General features: G+C 41.2%; 1 protein-coding gene across 2 annotated transcripts in view; it reads left to right on the plus strand.

The window, feature by feature from the left end:
- Nucleotides 1-19,515, plus strand: part of ttc7b (tetratricopeptide repeat domain 7B) — a 433,024-nt gene that overhangs the window by 146,444 nt on the left and 267,065 nt on the right. For both annotated transcript variants that reach the window (XM_059648959.1, XM_059648958.1), the window contains exons 8-9: nucleotides 5,615-5,678; nucleotides 12,984-13,121. In XM_059648959.1, coding sequence (XP_059504942.1) covers nucleotides 5,615-5,678; nucleotides 12,984-13,121 — 202 coding nt within the window. The remainder of the gene's footprint in view (nucleotides 1-5,614; nucleotides 5,679-12,983; nucleotides 13,122-19,515) is intronic.

A 19,515-nucleotide genomic window follows, 5' to 3' on the forward strand; every position in this document is an offset into this window, starting at 1 on the left:
AAAAGCTAGGATTTCACTGGACCTTTAGAGTTAAACATAGTTCTTTCCTCAACAGAAACACCTTCTTTGGCAGCCTGTATCTCTGCAACATAGAGCTAGTGACCTTCCATTGCCTTCTTAGCTTGCCAGGGTTCCTCTTCTTCCTCCTTCTAACCCTAATTAACCAACAGCTGAAAGTAGCAGCCAATATTTCCTCTAAGCTGTACAACCAAGCAGCTGTTTGGAGGTTTCTCACATGATGCATTGCCTTCTGATTCTAAAGCCACCCAGTGCATACAGGTCTCAGAAGTCTGAGCAACAGCAGGAAAATTGGCAGCAAATGTAGGTAGCAACCTGCCACTTCTCCTGTCTCTCACCAGCTGACTGGATCTGACAGGCTCCTTTATGCGCCTTTGCAAAAGCTGCCAAAGTACTCAGAATGCTGTGCTGAATTTTCGAAGCCTGGGTCACACTGTGCACACATCAGAACTCCTGCCTGAAAACCAGTGTCACAGAGAGACATGGACTCTGTGCTTCTTAACAAATAAAAATAACGTCAGACGAACTGAGAATTAATGCAGTGAAGTGAAGGCTCATTGCGTTAGCAGTAAAATCTGATCCGAGTTTTGTGAAAACTGAAGTTTTTGAAGAGTTGAAAAGGAAACAGAAAATGAGATTGTTAAGCAATTTAAATTTCTGTATAATTGTAATAGTTGTAGAATTGAATAAGCCATTTGTGCTGTCAAACCTATGGCAGCTCTTGTATCAAGTAATCCAGTCACTCCTATTCTTCTTCATGTCACTGCAATTTTTCATTGTATATTTGTCCAATTTCCTTTTGACAGCAACAGAATTTGTACCCATTTCCCCAACTTATGTTTTGGAAATCCTAACCACTATGGCATTTTAAAAAAAACTGTTTTTTCATATTTTCTGAACTTTTGACATCTACCTTAAATACGAACTCTCTGGTCATTAATTCTTCAGCCATTGAAAACATGATTTTAAAACACTTCTATTGAATCTTCTCTTAGCCTTCCCTGTGCTAAGGAAAACTGCCCCAGCTTCTGCAGTCTATACAAGTATTTTTAAACACTCATTCTTGGAACAAATTCCTATAAATATCATTTGTATTATCTTCAAAGTCTTCATGACCTTCCTAAGTTGAGACCTGAGGTGACAAAGGCATATGTAATGATTTCAGTAGCAAACAGGTAGGGGAGGGAACAAGAGATGTTACAGAGAAGGCGAACAGGCAAGCTTTTCTAGTGAAGAAAATCTAAGTTGCACCTTTGTGATGAACAAATGCTTACCTTGCTAACAGTTTGTTTTGAACCAGAATATGGCAGAGTATGAAGAACAGACCAGAAAGTTGTAAAGGTGCAGAGTTTGTGTTAGGCTCAAGGACAAGACCTTCATTTGAAGGCTTAGTGAGGATTGACTCAACTATGTATTTTTCAAGCAGCATTCACTGTCCAGTGTCAAAGGCAAAGTAAATGCCTTTGGGATTATACTTCAGTTCAATTCATGACCTTATTAGTACGAGAGAAATGAATAGATGGTGATTCTGACTGTGAGAGCTTAAACACCAGCAGAATCACAGCATTGATACAGTGCAGAAGGAGACCATTTGGCCCATTATACTTGCAGCAGCTCAGTTATTTAGAGTCAGTCTATGTCCTTTACTCATGTCCTTGCACACCATTACTATCCAAGTAATCATCCAGTGTCCTCTTGAGTGCCTCAGTTGATCCTGTCTCCATCACCTTCCTAGGTAATGTATTCCATATCGAAACTATTTGCTGTGTGAATTTTATTTTCATGTCACACTTGCTTTGTTTGTAAATCTGTACATGGATCATTTGGATTGTGTTATGTATTTCTTTTGTTTTGTGAAATTCCATATAATTCCAGAGAGTAAATTTTGACTTTAACAAAAAAGCTTTTAATCATAGAATGGTGATATCAAAGATAAACGCCATTCAGTCTGTCAGTCTGTCTCTTTGCAAAATCTACAATCCTCATCTTTTTTCTTTTAGCTTTTAAGCCTTTAATTATGATCCAATCAAAACAGTACATTTGACTGGTAGGAAAGACAAATCTGCCAGATTCTAATACTTCAATTCTGGGAAGTTACTGTTCACTTTGAATATGGCTAGTTTGTCCAGCACTTTTGGAATATGGCTGTTATAAATTTTTTCATGCTTCCTTTCTGGAGTGCTTCGCAGATGTAAATCAGAAACTTTGTAAATTGCAGTTAACCAGTACAAATTCTAGTGTCTGTTGTTATCTGGTATCGGAGAGTCAGAATTAGAACATGTGAAAAGGAGTAGAGTGTGCTGCGGACTGCAGAAAAGATCTCCCGATTTTCACTACACTGTATAAGAGTGCTTACTGACATCTGTCAGAACAGACTGGCTCTAAGTTTAAACTTGTACCGTCACCACACCTTGTTTTACACTTGACCACCAGATGAAGTTGATTCTCCCTGTCTGTTCTTTCAACTCTTTGATCAACTTAAACATCTCAGTTAGCTCATTTCTTAATTTCCTACATTCAAGGGAGTACAAGCTCAGCCTTTGCCTTAAGACGAGTGAGGGGGTTGTCCTTCCTTCCTGTCCATTGCTGAACAGTTTTACAGAGTAACAGGTTATGAAGCACATTTTCTTGGTGCCTGCATTGCATTCAAAAATTAGGTTTAATTGGCACTCTTCACTATCGTGGACATTCTGCTTTTTATTTGTGTGTGCACAAGTTGAAGTCATGGTGAAAAGTTTCTACTTCTGATCTGTCTTCAAACAGCTGCTGTCTCAAAAGTCCTGAGGTAACCAGCCAAATGTCATGGATCAGAAAAATAGATTTTCTTTGAAGAGTGTAGTTTAAATTCAAATGTCGCTTCCTTACAGAATAGTTGAGGTGAATAGTAGCAGAGCAATCTGGATAAGTACGTTGGGGAGGAGGGAATGGATGGACATTTTGATTAGGTCAAGTGAATTAAGATGAGGGAGACTTGTATGGAGTAAATGGAATTTTGAAACCATTGGACTAAATGAGCTTTGAGCTTTCAGTTCTGTTAAGTCATTGTCACATCATTCATTTTTATCCTCTTTAATTCAAAGCACGTCACATATTAAGTCTGAGGATGAAACTTACAGGTGCAGACCTAATATTTTCCTTCTGACACAGTATGTAACCATGGTACTTTTTTAAATTCACTTGTGGGGTGTGGACGTTACTGGCTGTCCCAGCATTTATAACCCATTCGTAGTTGCCCTTGAGAACGTGGGGTGAGCTGCAGCCCCTGTGCTCTAGGTTGACCCACAATACACTTAGGGAAGGAGTTTCAGAATTTTGACCCAGCAACTCTGAAGGAATGGTGAAACATTTCCAAACCAGGATGATGAGTGGCTTGGAGGGGAACTTGTGGGTAGCGGTGTTCCCATGTATCTGCTGCCCTTGACTGTCTAGTTTTGGAAGTTGCTGTCTAAGGATCTTTGCTGAATTTCTGCAGTGCATCTTGTAGATGGTACACACTGCTGCTGCTGAGGTGGTGGAATGTGTTCACGCTTATGGATGTGTTGCCAATCAAGCAGTCTGCTTCATCCTGGACAGTGTCAAGCTTCTTGAGTGTTATTGGAGCTGCATCCATCCAGGCAAATGGGAAGTATTCTATTGCACTGCTTGCTTTTACCTTGTAGACAGGCTTTGAGGAGTCAGGAGCTGACCGCGGAATTCCCTCCCCAATACTCTATTGATTGTTTGGGATTCAGTGCTAGTAACAATGTTGAATGTCAAGTGGTTAGATTGTCTCGTATTAGAGCTGGTCATTGCCTGGATTTTGTGTGGTGTCAGTGTTACTTGCCACTTATAGAATTCCCATAGCATGGAAACAGGCCATTCGGCCCAACAAGTCCACACAAACCCTCTGAAGAGCAACCCACCCAAACCCATCCCTCTACCCTGTCCCTATAACCCTGTATTTCCTATGACTAACAGACCTAACCTACACATCCCTGAATGCTATGGATAATTTAGCTTGGCCAATTCACTTAACTTGCACATATTTGGATTGTGGGAGGAAAGCGGAGCACCCAACGGGAACTCACGTATACATAGGGAAAATGTGCAGACTTTACACAGACAGTAGCCCAAGGCTGGAATTGAACCCAGGTCCCTGACACTGTGTGGCAGCAGTGCTAACGACTGCTGTGTTCATCCAGCTCCACGCTTTGTTATCGCTGAGCCACTGTGCCGGTCAAACCTAATAATGACCACATCAAGTTGCATTTGAATATGGGCTGTTTCAGTATATGAGGAGTCACCAATGGTCCTGAACATCCCCACTTCTGACCTTATGATGGAGGACAGATCATTGATGAAGCGACTGAAGAAAGTTAGGTTTAGGACACTAACCTGAAGAACTCCTGCAGAGATGTCCTGGATCTGAGACGACTGACTTCTTACATTAGCAACTGTCTTCCTATATGCTAGCAATGACTCCAACCAGCAGAGAGTTTGCCCTCTGGTACCTATGAATTCCAGTTTTGCTAGGGCTCCTTGATACCGCACTCAGTTGAATGTGACGTTGATGTCAAGGATTGTCAGTCTTAACTCATGTTGGAAATTGAACTCTTTTGTCCATTATTGAATCAAGGCTGTAATGAAGTGTTACAGGTTTCTAATGAAAGAATAGAAAACTCAAGCCAATTAGAAAATGGGGAGGGGTGTGGAAAGCAAAAAATCAGCCACCATTCCTGCTGTGGAGTAAGATTCACTAGGTTCTTGCTTATATGTTTGTATGCTTGGTTGGGAAAGGCTATGATTTTTAAGCTATGTACCCATCATTGCCCTGTCTCAGATATGAAGACTATTCAGGTGAGCTATCCATGAAATACTTTAGTATTTGAGAGTGAGAATTTGTAAGGAAAACAAGCATTAGATAGCACAAATGAACCAATTTCCTGATGAAAGAAACCTGTTTTATATCAGTAGATTTTCTTTGGCCACTTTCTTGTTCTACTCCTCCTGGATTGACTTTGATTTTCAAGGATGAGCAAAGCTTTCTCTTGACCAGGGAACATTGAACCTGTTTTTCAGATAACAAGAGAGGATATTAACTACTTTACAGTACAACCAACCTATGAATTGGAAACAATTCTCACTCATGTTTTCAGTTAAATTCACAACAGATGACCTTTCTGTTATGTTCAAATTATTGCTTGGTAATACAGAGGTTAGGCTATGCAACTAAGGGACCCTAAGTTGAAGCTTTTCATTTTTCACTGATTAGGACTAAGATGCAAAAATTGAAAGTTGGATAGAGAGCATCAATTTATACAGCATGAGAAGAGAATGCTGATTGTTTGGGCCATGTTGACATGGCAGAGTAGTAAGAACTTCTGGTTGTCAATCTCAGCTGAAATAACTCAGATCAGGTATACTCTACAAGTTGGCACTCTTTCCGATTCTGATTTCATACATATTAGTCCTGACGAACACAAGGTAGAAGTCTTTGACTTCATATGTCTCTTTAGCAGTGCTTAAGTTAAAATTACAGCTATAGATTTTTCTTGATCAATTTTAAAATATGGTGTTAAGCTGTTATTTGCATTGTTATATCTTCTTAATCTTCCAGCATTTTCTGTCCTCAAGAAAACACAGAAGAAGCTCTTCTACTGTTGCTCATTAGTGAATCTATGGTAAGTGTGATCACTTGACAACCGAGGCACAAGTTCAGAGTGGTGACATTTAATGTAATTATAATTGTCCCAGTGAAAATGATCATTTGATGCATGTACAATAGGGCTGTTATGAAGAAATGACATGTTAATAAATTTTGATTATTCACTTTGACAGGCGCATTGGACTGCATAGTACAGCAAGGAAAGAATTCTGTCTAACTTGGCATTTCAAGCTCCCATTTGCGTAGAGGCTTTCAATGCAGAAAAATGCCATTCAGCCCAGCAAGTCCAATGCTCATGGTTATGCTGCACTCCAGTACCAAGTGCAGTGCTCACTGTGTTATCTGTCTGGATTGCGGGGTCAAAGTCCCTGGCTCACAAGCAAGGATACTGTGAATTGAGCTATGGCTGGCACTTCACAGAATATTTACAGCAGAGAATAAGACCATTTGACCATTCCAAATGAGCATTATGCTTGGTACCCATTTTCCTGCCTTCTTGCTGTAACCATATGCATTGTTCTTTTTCAAATATTGAACTAATGGCTCGCCTTGTTTTTGGTGTTGAGACTTTACTTTTACTTTCAACAGAATAAAATTGGAATTTTATCCCCATCTGCCTTGGACTCTATCACTGATTTAGTGAGGACAAAGGCTGACTATTGTAACCCTGGAGATCAGTAAAAGACCAAACTTAATTCTGGATAAATCTTAACCAGTTTACCTGTATCTACGTGAATTCAGTTAATGATCATGAGATGAATTGTTGGTAAATTATATTTCACTTTTACAAATTTTAACATTCTAAATAAAATGAAATACTTGCAAACCGACCAAATTTGACTTGGTGTAAAAACAAAAAGAACTGCAGATACTGTAAATCAGGAACAAAAACAGAAGCTCAGCAGGTCCAGCAGCATCTGTGGAGGAGAAAACAGAGTTAACGTTTTGGGTCTGGTGACCCTTCCTCAGGACTTGGCGTAATAAGGACTATGTAGCAGAGTTCTTGAGCTTGCATTTTTGAGGTTGAAACCAAATTCCATTTAAGTTTAGTGTCATGTATATCATTCTTTATCACAGATCACTTGTACAAATTCCCATATGGTACATACAGTTGCCAATCTGCATATGGGGCAGACCTACTGAGTTTCTCCAGCAATTTATGTTTATTGTCTCAAGCATCCGCACTTTAAAAAAAATATGAGTGTGTCATGTCTGAGCAGGCTGATTTGAAAATATCGATCGCCTGCCTTCCCAAAAGCCAAGAAAAGTGGCTAGTTTCCTAACTGGGAAACCAGGACTTACCTACCTGTTGGTTTGAAGGAGGGTGACCTTCGATTGTCCCAATCTGAGAGCCTTTGAAGGCATAGCTGGGCAGCAAATTGCTGACCTCTGAAAGCCACCCCATTTCTCTTGCCACCAATAAGCTCACCCAGTGCCCCTCTCTGCCATGACCTCACGCCATGAAGAAAGCATTAAAAATACTTGCCTTCTCACTGTTGTACCCGCCTCTCAACCCAGGGAGTAAACCTCAGCCAGCAGACTTAAGTACCTGCTTCTGGAGACCTGCGACTGCCGGTATTGAGGCCTGTGATTTGCCGAGAGCCTTGTCAGTGGTTTGCCTGTTAACTCTGTGTGTTGATTGACAGACAGTAGGTGAATTTTCTTGGCATTGAGGTGATATGTTTGCATGTAAAGATATTGATTGCAATGGGCGAAGGAAACCTCATTCCTCAAATATCATTTTGTCAATTTCTTAGCTTCTTAACCTCATTCCTGAGGTTGCCATTTCATCAAAAGCTTAATGGGCTGATGTTATACTGTGCCACTTTTGTTGTCCATACTGTGATGCAGATGCACATGTTTATGACACATGACATTCGTTTTCACTTTCAAGGGCTTTGGTGTACACTGATTAACTTTCTTGTTTGTATTGTATGCTGAAGCAGTGTTTTATCTCTTTCTTACTGATGTCTCTTTACAGTCACCACAAATAGAATTCAGACTGCATTTCTGATTAACATTTACTATTTGAACAATGTCTGCAAGATAAACTAATGCACAAGAAAATTGCATTCTGAGTTAATGTGTACATTTACGCAAAATATGCGGAGAGTTTAAATTGCTAGAAGTTTTCTTGTTTCACTTTATAATGTTCTTGTCTATCAATGGACTATAAACCCTTATTGTAGTGTATTGGTGCTTCAGTACACTTTCAGCAAGGTCTTGTCTCAGTGATGTTCACACACAACCGGTTCTTGATTTAAGGGAAACGCTGAGCAGTGATTTTGAATACTCCACATAGGGAGCAAAGTACTTGGTGGGTGAGGTATCCCAGAACTCATTAGGTATCTTCTGAGGCATAAGTATTCTGAACCTGACAGGCCACTCTCGTGCTGTTATAGATGCATGCTCCTACATAATTGGGGAATTATACGTATTTTAATTGGAAAGGAGTTATAAACCTACCAACTTAACAAGCAATGGCAGCTTGCATTTTTCCAGTGCCTTAAATGTAACAAAATATCCCAGAGTGTTTCATGTGGATGTTATAAAGCAGAATCTGACATTGAGCAACATGAGACTCAAGGAAAAGTGAGCTTGGGTGGAAAGAGGCAGAGAAATCTGAGGACAGGAAATTCTGTAGCATCGAGCCAAGCAGCTGGAAAGCATGACTACCAATGCTGGAATGAGAGGCCAGAATGAGAGCACTGAGCATTTTCAAGAGGTGTTTTAGGCCTAGATGAGATGATGAAGATAAGAAGGGCAACGGCAGTGGAAGAAATTGAACACATGCATGATGATTTCAAAATTGAAGCATTTTATTTCTCTTTCTCAGTCTTGTACTTTCGCACTCTTGCTTCTTGATTTGTTTCTCAATCACTGTTTCCCCCACTTGGTTTCCCCTATCCTTTTTTAAATTTATTCACGGGATGTGGGTGAAGTTGTCTAGGCTAGCATTATTGCCTGTTGCAAATTGCCCAGAGGGCAGTTCAGAGTCAGCCACATTGCAGTGGGTCTGGTGTCACCTGGAGGCCAGACCAGGTAAGGGTGGCAGTTTCCTCCTGTAAAGGATGTTATTGAACTATTTTGTGCACCCAGTATGATGACTGCCTATATACTGTCAACATATAAAGTTGCCCACAGTCCAAGCAGACCATGGGGCTGGTGTCTTAAAGGAATAAGACTGGTGCTGAGTTTAACCAGAGGGTCATCATGCATCAGGCAAGGAGTGAAGTCACACTAATCTTGCCCAGTGCGGAAACCCTGTTGGCATCACTCTGCAACACAAATCAACTGTCTGGCCACCTCAGCTAACTGATCCCTGACTGATTAAGCTGTTGTATCAATGAAAATGATCTTCAAATTTTACCATTTGTTATCTTATTTTGGGACTGAACTCCTCTTTGCAGCTGAAATTTCTCAATTCAGTTCCTGCTTTCATACTTCTGATTTATCGAGAAACACAATGCACTAATGCACAGCTCGTATGCATTATTCCTTGTTTCCACTTGTTAGAAACAAAGTATGCTGATTTTTAGAGATAACGGGAACTGCAGATGCTGGACAATCTGAGATAACAAAGTGTGGAGCTGGATGAACACAACAGGCCAAGCAGCATCTGAGGAGCACGAAAAGCTGGGCCAGAAACGTCAACTTTTGGCCTGCTGTGTTCATCCAGCTCCACACTTTGTTATGCTGATTTTCAGTTTATTATATCTTTAATAAGGTCATTATATCTTTAGTTTTGGTTAGAAGCCCTGATGTAAATACTTGAGTTGAAACTGCGATCGATTAAAATACTATTGTGAACACATGTATAGTCATGATGCAGGTTGTGATTTTCTTGGCTGCATGTTTGCTTTTTGATATTGTGCAGGTTATATTTGGGTGCTTGAAATTTACATGACTACCTTCTTAGTTAGCTCCTTATTACTGAATGCTCTCCAAAGCATTGCAGTACTGGATGTAAATAAGGCCCTAAAGTCATCAGCAGTCCCTTCCTGGAAGATGACTAGACCAGTTCTTTGTAATTATCCTGACCTGTTATGAAATACTGAGGCATTTCTCCCAAGCAAATTGTTTAGAAAACACTTAGCCGAGCTGCATGCCGTTTCTTTGCCTCCTCGAGGTTGTCTTGTTTCCAGCTATTTATTCACAGAAGGGTGATGCAATGCATTTTCTTTGTTTTCAATAAACTCAGCCACCATTAATCTTCTGAGGGCAAACTGGTGAAAGGAGCATCTCATGTAGTATTGAGCCGAGATCAAAAGAATCCAGTTTCCTCCCATTGTCTAAAAATATGCAGCTCAGGTAGATTGATCATTATAAATTGTCCAGGGATGTGCAGGCTAAGGGGCGGCACAGTGGCTCAGTGGTTAGCACTGCAGCCTCACAGCGCCAGGGACCTGGGTTCGATTCCAGCCTCGGGCGACTGTCTGTGCGGAGTTTGCACATTCTTGCCGTGTCTGCGTGGGTTTCCTCCAGGTGCTCCGGTTTCCTCCCACAGTCCAAAGATGTGCAGGCTAGGTGGATTGGCCATGCTAAATTGCCTGTAGTGTTCAGGGGTGTGTGGGTTATAGGGGATGGGTCTGGGTGGGATGCTTCAAGGGGTGGTGCGGACTTGTTGGGCCGAAGGGCCTGTTTCCTCACTGTAGGGAATATAATCTGAGTGAATTATCTATGGTAACTGTGGGGTTAAAGGGATAGGATGCGGGGGAGGTTAGGTCTCGGTGGGATGCTCTTCAGAGGTTTGGTGTAGACTACAATGGCTTCATCCCCACGCTATAAGGATTCTGTGATTCTATGTGTTTTAGCACAACCTGCTATCCTTTCTTCATGCGCCCTCTTAGCCTTCCTTATTCTACTCTTTGCGTAGTTTATCTCCTTTTATGATACTTTCCTCATCGATTTCCTTTTGTCATCCAGGGTGCAGGGTACTGTAACATTTGATATCCTGTATTCATTTCTCATGGGTACTTAGACTCGCACCCTACTCATTTCACTTTTGAAAGTCTCCCATTTTCCATCGACTGTTTGAACCACCAAAATGGATTTCCAGCCAACCCATTCCAGGTCAACTTCTAGACTCCTAAAATTTTCCTTTTTCCAGTCTGGGATCTGAATCCTTCACTGATTTTTATCCTTTTCCAACTTAATATTGAATCTTATTGTATTGCGGTCACTAGTTCCCAAATGCTCCCCCACTTCTTTTTCCTCTTCTCTTCATGATGTTTCTTCCCAGCCTCAATGTGGACCCACCGAGGTGCCTGTGATAGGTCTCAGCACGGTTTCTTGGTGGCTCATGGCGTTGTCGCAGCTTGGCGAGTGAGCGGGTTCTGCCCAGGCATGTTTGAAAGGCACTGGAGGATATTGGGGAGGTGCAGCTTCAGAGGCAGCAGCAGCAACAGCAATGGCATCACTGCCTAAAGTGGTGAAGGAGGTCCACTGGTATCTACGGCAACAGCGACAACAGGCAGCTGGGGTCTTCCGGAGAGTGAGCTTAGCAGAGGCGATTGCAACCTCAGCAAGCACTCATCAAAAACTGTTGAACTTTTAGCTTTGTTCCTTTATTTTTCTCATTTACATTAAGAAGGACTTTGACTTTTTTTTTACTTATTCTACGATGTTTTGCTCAATGTTTTAACTCTGTTCCTCCTACTACTTTGTACCTGAGTTTTTTGTACCTAGGCATCCTTTGTACCTAAGACAGCACCATGTGTGGCAACACAAGACACTTTTCACTGTACTTCTGTACTTAAGTATACACATGACAATAAAATCTAATTCTAATCTCATGTTACAAGCTTTCCCAGAGTCTGTGCCATCTTTACAGGTTAAGATGATGCACGCTGCTGAGACTCTTGTGTTCTCAGCCATAAAAATGTCCAAAGATGAGCAGGTTAGACAGATTGGCCATACTAAGTTGCCCATAGCATCTGGGCATGTGTAGGTTAGGTGGATTGGCCATGGGAAATGCAGGGTTACAGGCAGAGGGTTAGAGGGGGATGGTGAGTCTGGATGGAAGGCTGTCCACTGGGTCAGTGTGGCCTTGGACTGAATGGTCTCTTTGCACTGTAGGGATTCTGAAAGCCCTTCTGTCTTTTTTTTGGTTCAAGGGAGAAGGGAAACATTACAGTACAGTAATGATTGGGGCTTCACTATTCTTTGACACCAGGCCTTCGCGATTCACTTTGTAATTGTGGTTAGCAAGCCATCTTCTCCCAGAATCCTCCTGTCACTTCTCCCTGCTGCCCTCATTACGCCTCTGCATTAAATAAAGTAAGGCTTCTGTTGTGTATGGTCATTTTAATTTATTATTGTTACATGTACCAAAATACAGTGAAAAGTAATATTTTCCATGGTAACCAGACAAATCATACGTTACATAAGTACATCAGGGTAATAGAACAGAATGCAGTATTCTGACTTTAAGAAGTGTATTTAGCCTTTTTTTTAAAAAAAAAGGAAGGGAGGTTGTAACAGAGGTGCAATATGGTCTGTTCCAAGCCAATAAAGTGAACATCTTGTGAGGCCTTGGAGTGTTTTTTTTAAAATGTTAGAACAATAGAAGTGCCTGAAGCAGTGGGTTTAAGCTCTCACAGAACCAGGATTTTCGTTTAATTTTCAGTAGCTGTGGGGTTTAGAAGCTGCTACGTATCCCTCCGTGCCTCAGCAAAATGCTTGAATTCTCATTCTCTCTCGCTGTCTCTGTCTCTCTCTCTCTGTCACACTCCCTCTGACGCTCCCTCTCTCGCTCCCTCTCGAAGAATGCATGTGACACAATCTGTTTCACTGAATTTGGCTTTGCCAAACATATGTTTATGAGATGTTACTATATTGGAACATTTGATATTTAACAGTTAAATAATCTATTATTCTGTTAAGTTTTCCAATGAATTAATATACTCCAATTCTTCGTTCATTTGTTTGAATTATAACTATAGGATAAGAATAAAGTGTGTTTTGCTTCAAGCCTGGTAGTTTGATCAATTGAATTGCTTCCAGAGCCTTAGACTTGGCTTTACAAATAAGTTGGGGTCTAGACTATCTTCTTAGTACATTTTGAAGGAGGTTTAGTCTGGCCCATGACACCGGTGTTGAGGATTATTGTGGGAGTGGTATTCTCGCCAGTTCTCACTGATTATGCGCTGTTAGTAAAGAAGTCAAGGATCCAGTTGCAGATGGGGGAGCAGAATCCTCGGTCTCTTGAGTTTGGAGATGAGTTCTGTTGAAATTATGGTGTTGAAGGTGAAGCTAAAGTCAATAAATAGATATCCTTGTTATCCAGATGCTTTAATTGACTGTGTCGTTTTTTTTCCAGGCTAACAGGGATGCAGTGCTTAGCCGGATCCCAGAACACAACAACGATCGCATTATTAGTTTACAGAGTGCCTCCATTGTCTACGATCTTCTAACAATAGCCCTGGGAAGACGTGGTCAATATGAAATGCTGTCTGAGGTGAGTTCAGTACGAAGACCCATACAAGCCGTGGCCAGACCACAGCTGGAATACTGTGAACAGTTGTCAGGCCCTTGTCTAAGGCAAGATGTACTGGCATTGGAGGCTGACCAGAAAAGATTCACTAGAGTGTTACCAGCTAGGGAGAGTCTATCTTATGAGGAGAGCTTGTGCAGGTTGGGCCTGTACTTATTAGATTATAGAAGGAGAGGTGATCTCATTGTTCCATTTAAAATTCTTAGAGGTCTAGACAGGGTAGATGTGGAAAGGTTGTTTCCCTCTGTGGGAAAGTGTAGGACCAGAGGGTATATTCTTGAAAATGGGGTCATTGAGATAAGGAGGAATTTCTTCTTTGACGGTGGTGGATTTGTGCAATTCTGCACCACTAGGTTTGTTGAAGTTGGAATGTTAAATATATTCAAGGCTACCATGGAGTTGAGGGTTATCAGATCTGCCCCGATGTCTTATGATTTTAAGACAAATCATTGGAAATTCAGATCATTGCAGGCATACCTTTGCTCAACATTGCACCAGCTGAGTATGACCCATCAGATCATTTCACGCTCATGTAGTGTTCTGCATTTGCGTCGCACTGCACAAAATGATGGCATTGCAGCAGTTTTGAATTTTTTTCATTCATTCAAGGGAAGTAAGCATTCATTGCCCAACTCTCTTTCTCAGAAGGCTGTGGGTCTGGAGTCACATGTAGGCTAGACCTGGGCAGTATGGCAAATTTCCTTCCCTAATGGACATTAGTGAACCAGATGGGTTTTTCCGACAATTGACAACATATTTGTGGTTGTCGTTAGGCTTCTAATTCTAGATTTTTATTGAATTCAGATTCCACCATCTGCCATAATGGGACTTGAACCTACGTCTGCAGATCATTACCTGGGTCTCTAGATTAATAGTCTAGCAATAATACTTCAAGGCTGTTGCCTCCTCTAATATATATATTTTAGTGACTGGGAATGACTGCGAGGTAAAATGCAAATCTCTATTTACCTTTAGAATTTGAGTATAATACACTTCCTGCCATTTGAAATGGTGTCTGTCTGTAGTCCCTTTCCATTTCCCTCCACTCTTTTTCTCTTCTGCATTATTTTTCGCTCTTCCTGTTTTCCTGTTGATTAGATTTTCCTTCTGACTTTTGTTCACATACTCTTTCCTGTTGAAGATATTTTCTTTCACGTGCTTTCTCTTTTGTCTTCCTTCTCTCATGCACTGTTTTTTCCATTTTGTTTTCATTTTTTTCTTCTACCTACACGTTCCTTTCCGCTTTTCTGTGCACACTCCGTTTGTGTCCCCTAACCCTCTCTCTTCCAGTCAGTTATGGTTAGTAACCTTGTAATTGCTGCCTGAACATGGAGTGTTGTTAAAATGAATTAATTTATAAATTAATACTGATCCACCTCCCTTCTCTCATTTAAGGTTTTTGCTTAAACCCCAGCTGTTAACACTATCGGCCGTCCCCTAACATGGACACATAATTTTCCTTTTGAGGCATTGTGCATTACAAATTTACTTCCATCTTTTGGTTCCTGTTCACCGCTGTTTCATACAGTCAAGATCTACTTTAGCTACTGGTTGTAGGGGTTTATGTGCAATAATTTTGGACCATTCCAATCTAACTCCTCGTGCCAGGGGGTCTACGGTGTAAAATTTCCCATCATTGGACATAGATAATCTCACCAAGACTGCAGCAGTTGGTGTGAGAAATGGAAGTTATATCTCAATAATACCTTGGGACTGGACTATAGCCCATTTTTGGGACAAAATAGAGAGAGCTGCATTCTGCCTGACAATATTGTATATAGGGAAGACAGCTCCTTTAGCTTTTACGTTGTTGAATACAAATTGCAATTATATCTCACCTTTAAAATACCTTGAGGTGCTTAACACAGGGAAAAAAGCACCAAGCCATGGAACAGGATATTCAGTCAAACTTGATCTGGGGTATGGGTTTAAGAATGTGGTTTTCCTCAAAGGAGGAAAGGAGATGAAGAGATTTAGGGAGGCATCTCCAGAGCTTTTGGGCCATGGCAGCTGAAGAAACGGCTGCTAATGGCAGGCCAGTTGCATCAGGGATATTTGGGAGGTAGAGGATCACAGATCCCTGTGAGTTGTTTTAGGGCTGATGGAGTTAAAGAGCTAGTAAGCAAGGCCATGGAATAATTTAAAATGAAGAATTTTAAAATTGAAGATTTGCTGATCCTGGACCCAGCATAGGCCAGCAAACACAGAGACGAACAAGAATTTTTTTAAAAATTAGATCTTGGGCAGCCAAATTTTGGATCAACACCCAAGTTTTACAGATGGTTGAATGTACAAGCTTGACCAGGAATAGCCAAGTCTAAAAATAACGAAAAGCAAGGAAGATGGCTTCAGCAGCAGGTGAATTGAGGCAGTGACAGATTTGAACATTGTTATGGATGCTAAAATAAGCAGTCTTAGCGATGCTGTATGTTTGTAATTTGGAGCTCATTTCAGGCTCAAAAAGTGATACCAAGGTTACGAACAATTTGCTTGATCAGTCGAGTATTGGCAGGCAGAGGGATGGAGTTGGAGGCAGGAAGTGGAGTTTGTGGCAGAGACCAGAGACAGTGCTTCCTCCTTTCTAACTTTTCAGTAGTGGAATAGATTCATTGAATTTTACGCTACAGAAGGAGGGCATTCAACCTGCCGTGTCTTTACTGGCTTCTGAAAGAACTATCCAGCTAGTCCCAGGGAAATTTCTGCTTGTCGTATATTTGTTGTCACACAAATAGTCTGACAGCTTTGAGTACCAGAGGGGCCATGGGAATGGTGATCATGACTGATCAGCATCCAAATTCCATTTGCTTACTTTGGCTCCATTATCCTCAATGTGCTTGGCTAGGAAAATTACATCTGTGTGAAATTTAACGCTATTTATTCAGCTTGCATCTACTGTTTTTTTTTCTGGATGCAGGTCCCACATTTCTGCCACCCTTTGTGTGAACAAGTATTTGCTAATTCCCTTGCTGAACTGGCTACCCCTTATTTAAGGTTATGTCCCTTTGTCCTAGACTCCACCGCTTGTAGCAAAACACGTTTCTGTCAACCTCTAAATTACTTTCAGACTCCCAAAAAAAGGTTCAATTACATCACCCTCATATTCCAACAAATACAAACGTGGTCTACTTCATTTTTTATCTTTTGTAATAATTTAACCCTTGGAGGCCTTATAACATTTTGGTGAACCTGTGCTGCCCTTCACCCAGGCCCAATATGTTTTCCTTAAAGTGGGATGCACAGAATTGTACGTTGCGCCAGATCTGCTTTAGTCAGGTCTTTATAGAGCTTGTGCAAACTTCTTCCCTTTATATTCAAAATCTCTGGTTATGACAGCAAAGATTTTATTAGCCTATTGAATTTCTTTTCTACTTGACCATTATGACCTTTGTTCAGTTCCCCTGAGTCTTTTTGCATCTCCACTGTTGTCTTAGCACTGCTCACATAACAATTGAGCTGAATGTTAATGACTAGGTTGAGGATTTTCTTCATGAAATTCTAACACAACTGATGAGAATATTATAACCGAAAGATAATTCCAGTGGTGCTCGCAAATAAAAAAAAAATCAGATGTCTGCCCTCAAAGAAAGTGGGAGCTTTCCTCTATTTCGGTGAAAATATTATACCTTGATGATTGGACCAGATTTTAATCAGGACACTATTATTATTTCTAAAGAGGTTAAAAATATTGCTTTCATTATATTTTGAAACATTTTTAAGTATATGTGCTGATTCATAACTCCAATGTAGCCTAACCCTAATATGCTGTTAGAAATTACTGCTGTTAATTCTTTTAAGTAACTGCATGTTGGAAATAAAGAGAGCCCCTATAGCCTTAATTCGTATAATTTAACCCCCCTATTCATACTGTTGTGGCCATCTACCTTGAATAGTTTCCAAAGATGACAAAAACAGAAATTGCTGTATAAACTCATCAGGTCTGGTGGCACCTGTGGACAGACAGCAGATCTAATGTCTGAAGTCCAGTGACCCTTCTTCAGAACTGCTGCCAGACCTCCTGAGTTTCTCCAGCAATTTCTGTTTGTGTTTCAGATCTTCAGAATCTGCTTTCTTTGATTTACTCCCATAGGTGAAGTTAAGTGTGATTTGAGTTGTGTAGTTTGAAATCTTTGTTACTTATTTTTAATTGTATGTAGGTGGTGGGCATTGTTTAAGACCTTTATAATTAGTCAGATTAAACTCTGATTTTTAGGCTTGGAGGATGTACACTTGTAACATTACATAATTGTTACAAAGCAGGAGAAAATCATTCAGTCCATTGCTGTAGGGCTACGGAGCTTTTTTTATCCAATATACGGCAGTTTAAAATTATTAACAGTAATCTGTGTATGCACTGACTCCTTGAACATTTTGATTTCATTCCATTTTCTTGCCTTTTCCCCATAACCCTACACATTGTTTCCTTATCACATGTCCTCTAGACTATCTCCATTGAACCTGCCTCCTCCACACGTCTGGCCAGTGTAATCCATTCCCCGACTATTCACTATGTGAAAAATGTTTTTTCCCCACCTTTCTCACTTGTAAAGCACCTTAAAACTGTGACTTATGATTTTCAATCTTTTTACAAACTGGAACATTTTCTCCCTATCTACTCTGCCCAGACCCCTTGTGATTTTGAAAATATCTATCACATCTCTTCTTCACCTCACACAAACCACTCTGTGTTTTAAAAAAAATTGCCCCTTGTGTTTTTTTTAATCTTTCTGCTCTCACGTGAAAAATGTGCCCCCTCGGCTTGAAGTTCCCCACCCTGGGAAAAGGATATCTACCATCCTCTTTACCCATACTCTCATGATTTTATAAATTTCTTTAAGATCACCCCTCAACTTCCTACGCTCCAATGAAAAAGGTCCTAGCCTATCCACCCTCTCCTTATAACTCAGACCCTCCATTCCTGGCAACATGCCGGTAAGTCTTTTCTGAACCATCTCCAGCTTACTAAAATCCATGCTATAACAAGGGGTCCAGAACTGTACACAGTACTCCAGAAGAATCCTGATCTACGTCCTGTATAATGTCAAATGACATACCGACTTCTATACTCAAAGGTCTGAGCAATGAGGGCAAGCGTTCTAAATGCCTTCTTAACCACCCTGTCCACGTGTGTGTGAGGGAGTGTATGCGCAGGTAGGTGGGGGGAGAGAGAGAGAGATAGTGATAGTGTGTATATCTGTGTGTGTGTGTGTGTGTGTGTGTGTGTGTGTGCGCGCATGCGCGCGCACGCTTGAGAGACTGTGTATAAAAGCATAGGTCTGACAGCATCTGTGAAGGAAAAAAAGAGTCACTGTTGCGGGTCCAGTGACCCTTCCTCAGAAGACCTTCTCCAGCAACTTTGTTTTAGTTCCTGATTTACAGCATCCGCAGTTCTTCCGGTTTTTATATGAGAGAGGATCTGTGTGTTTGAGAGAGAAAGTGTATAGTGTGGTGGAGTCACCTGTCATGTGACTTGAATGCAAGTTCCTGGTTGAGGCTGTCCTCATGGGGACCGAACTTGGCTACCACCCTCTGCTCGGTGACACTACGTCGTCGTGTACCCCGAAGCCGGCCTTGGAGGACAGTTACCCAAAGATCTGAGGCCGAATGTCCTTGACCGCTGAAGCGATCCCCCATTGGAAGGGAACATCCCTGTCTGGCAATTGTTGCGTGGTGTCCATTCATCTGTTGTAGCATCTGCATGGTTTCGCCAATGTACCATGCTCGGGATACCTTGCCTGCAGTGTATGAGATAGATAACACTGGCTGAGTCACATGAGTGTCTGCATGTACGTAGTGGGTAGTGTTCCTACATGTGATGGTAGTGTCCATGTCGATGATCTGATATGACAGGGTTGTGTGGTGTTGTGATCGATGTTGTCCTGAAGGCTGGATACTTTGCTGTGAACAATGGTTAGTTTAAGATTTGGTGGTTGTTCGAAGGCAAGAAGTAGAGGAGTAAGAATGAACTTGGCGAGGTGCTCGTCCTCATTGGTAATGTGTTAAAGGCTACAAAGAGCATGGCATAGTTTCTCCACTACTGGATGACGAAGGATACCCTATCGGACGTATCTCATGTCTGTCCTATAAGGAGATCATTGAGGCTTTTCACAGTGGCATGTTGGAACTGGCAATCGATGAGTTGAGCATTGTATCCTGTTCCTATCAGGGCATCCTTCAACACCTTCAGGTGTGTTTCTCAATCTCCTCATCCAAACAGATCTTGTGTATGCATAGGGCTTGTCCTTAGGAGATGGCTGCTTTAATATATGCGTGGAAGTGAGAGAAATGCAGCATCATGAGGTTATCTGTGGGTTTATAGTAGAGTGAGGTTGTCGAAGGTGAAGACATTGTGGTTGAGGAT

This window comes from Stegostoma tigrinum, chromosome 10 (genome assembly GCF_030684315.1).
Source record: "Stegostoma tigrinum isolate sSteTig4 chromosome 10, sSteTig4.hap1, whole genome shotgun sequence".
NCBI classification, from domain to species: domain Eukaryota; kingdom Metazoa; phylum Chordata; class Chondrichthyes; order Orectolobiformes; family Stegostomatidae; genus Stegostoma; species Stegostoma tigrinum.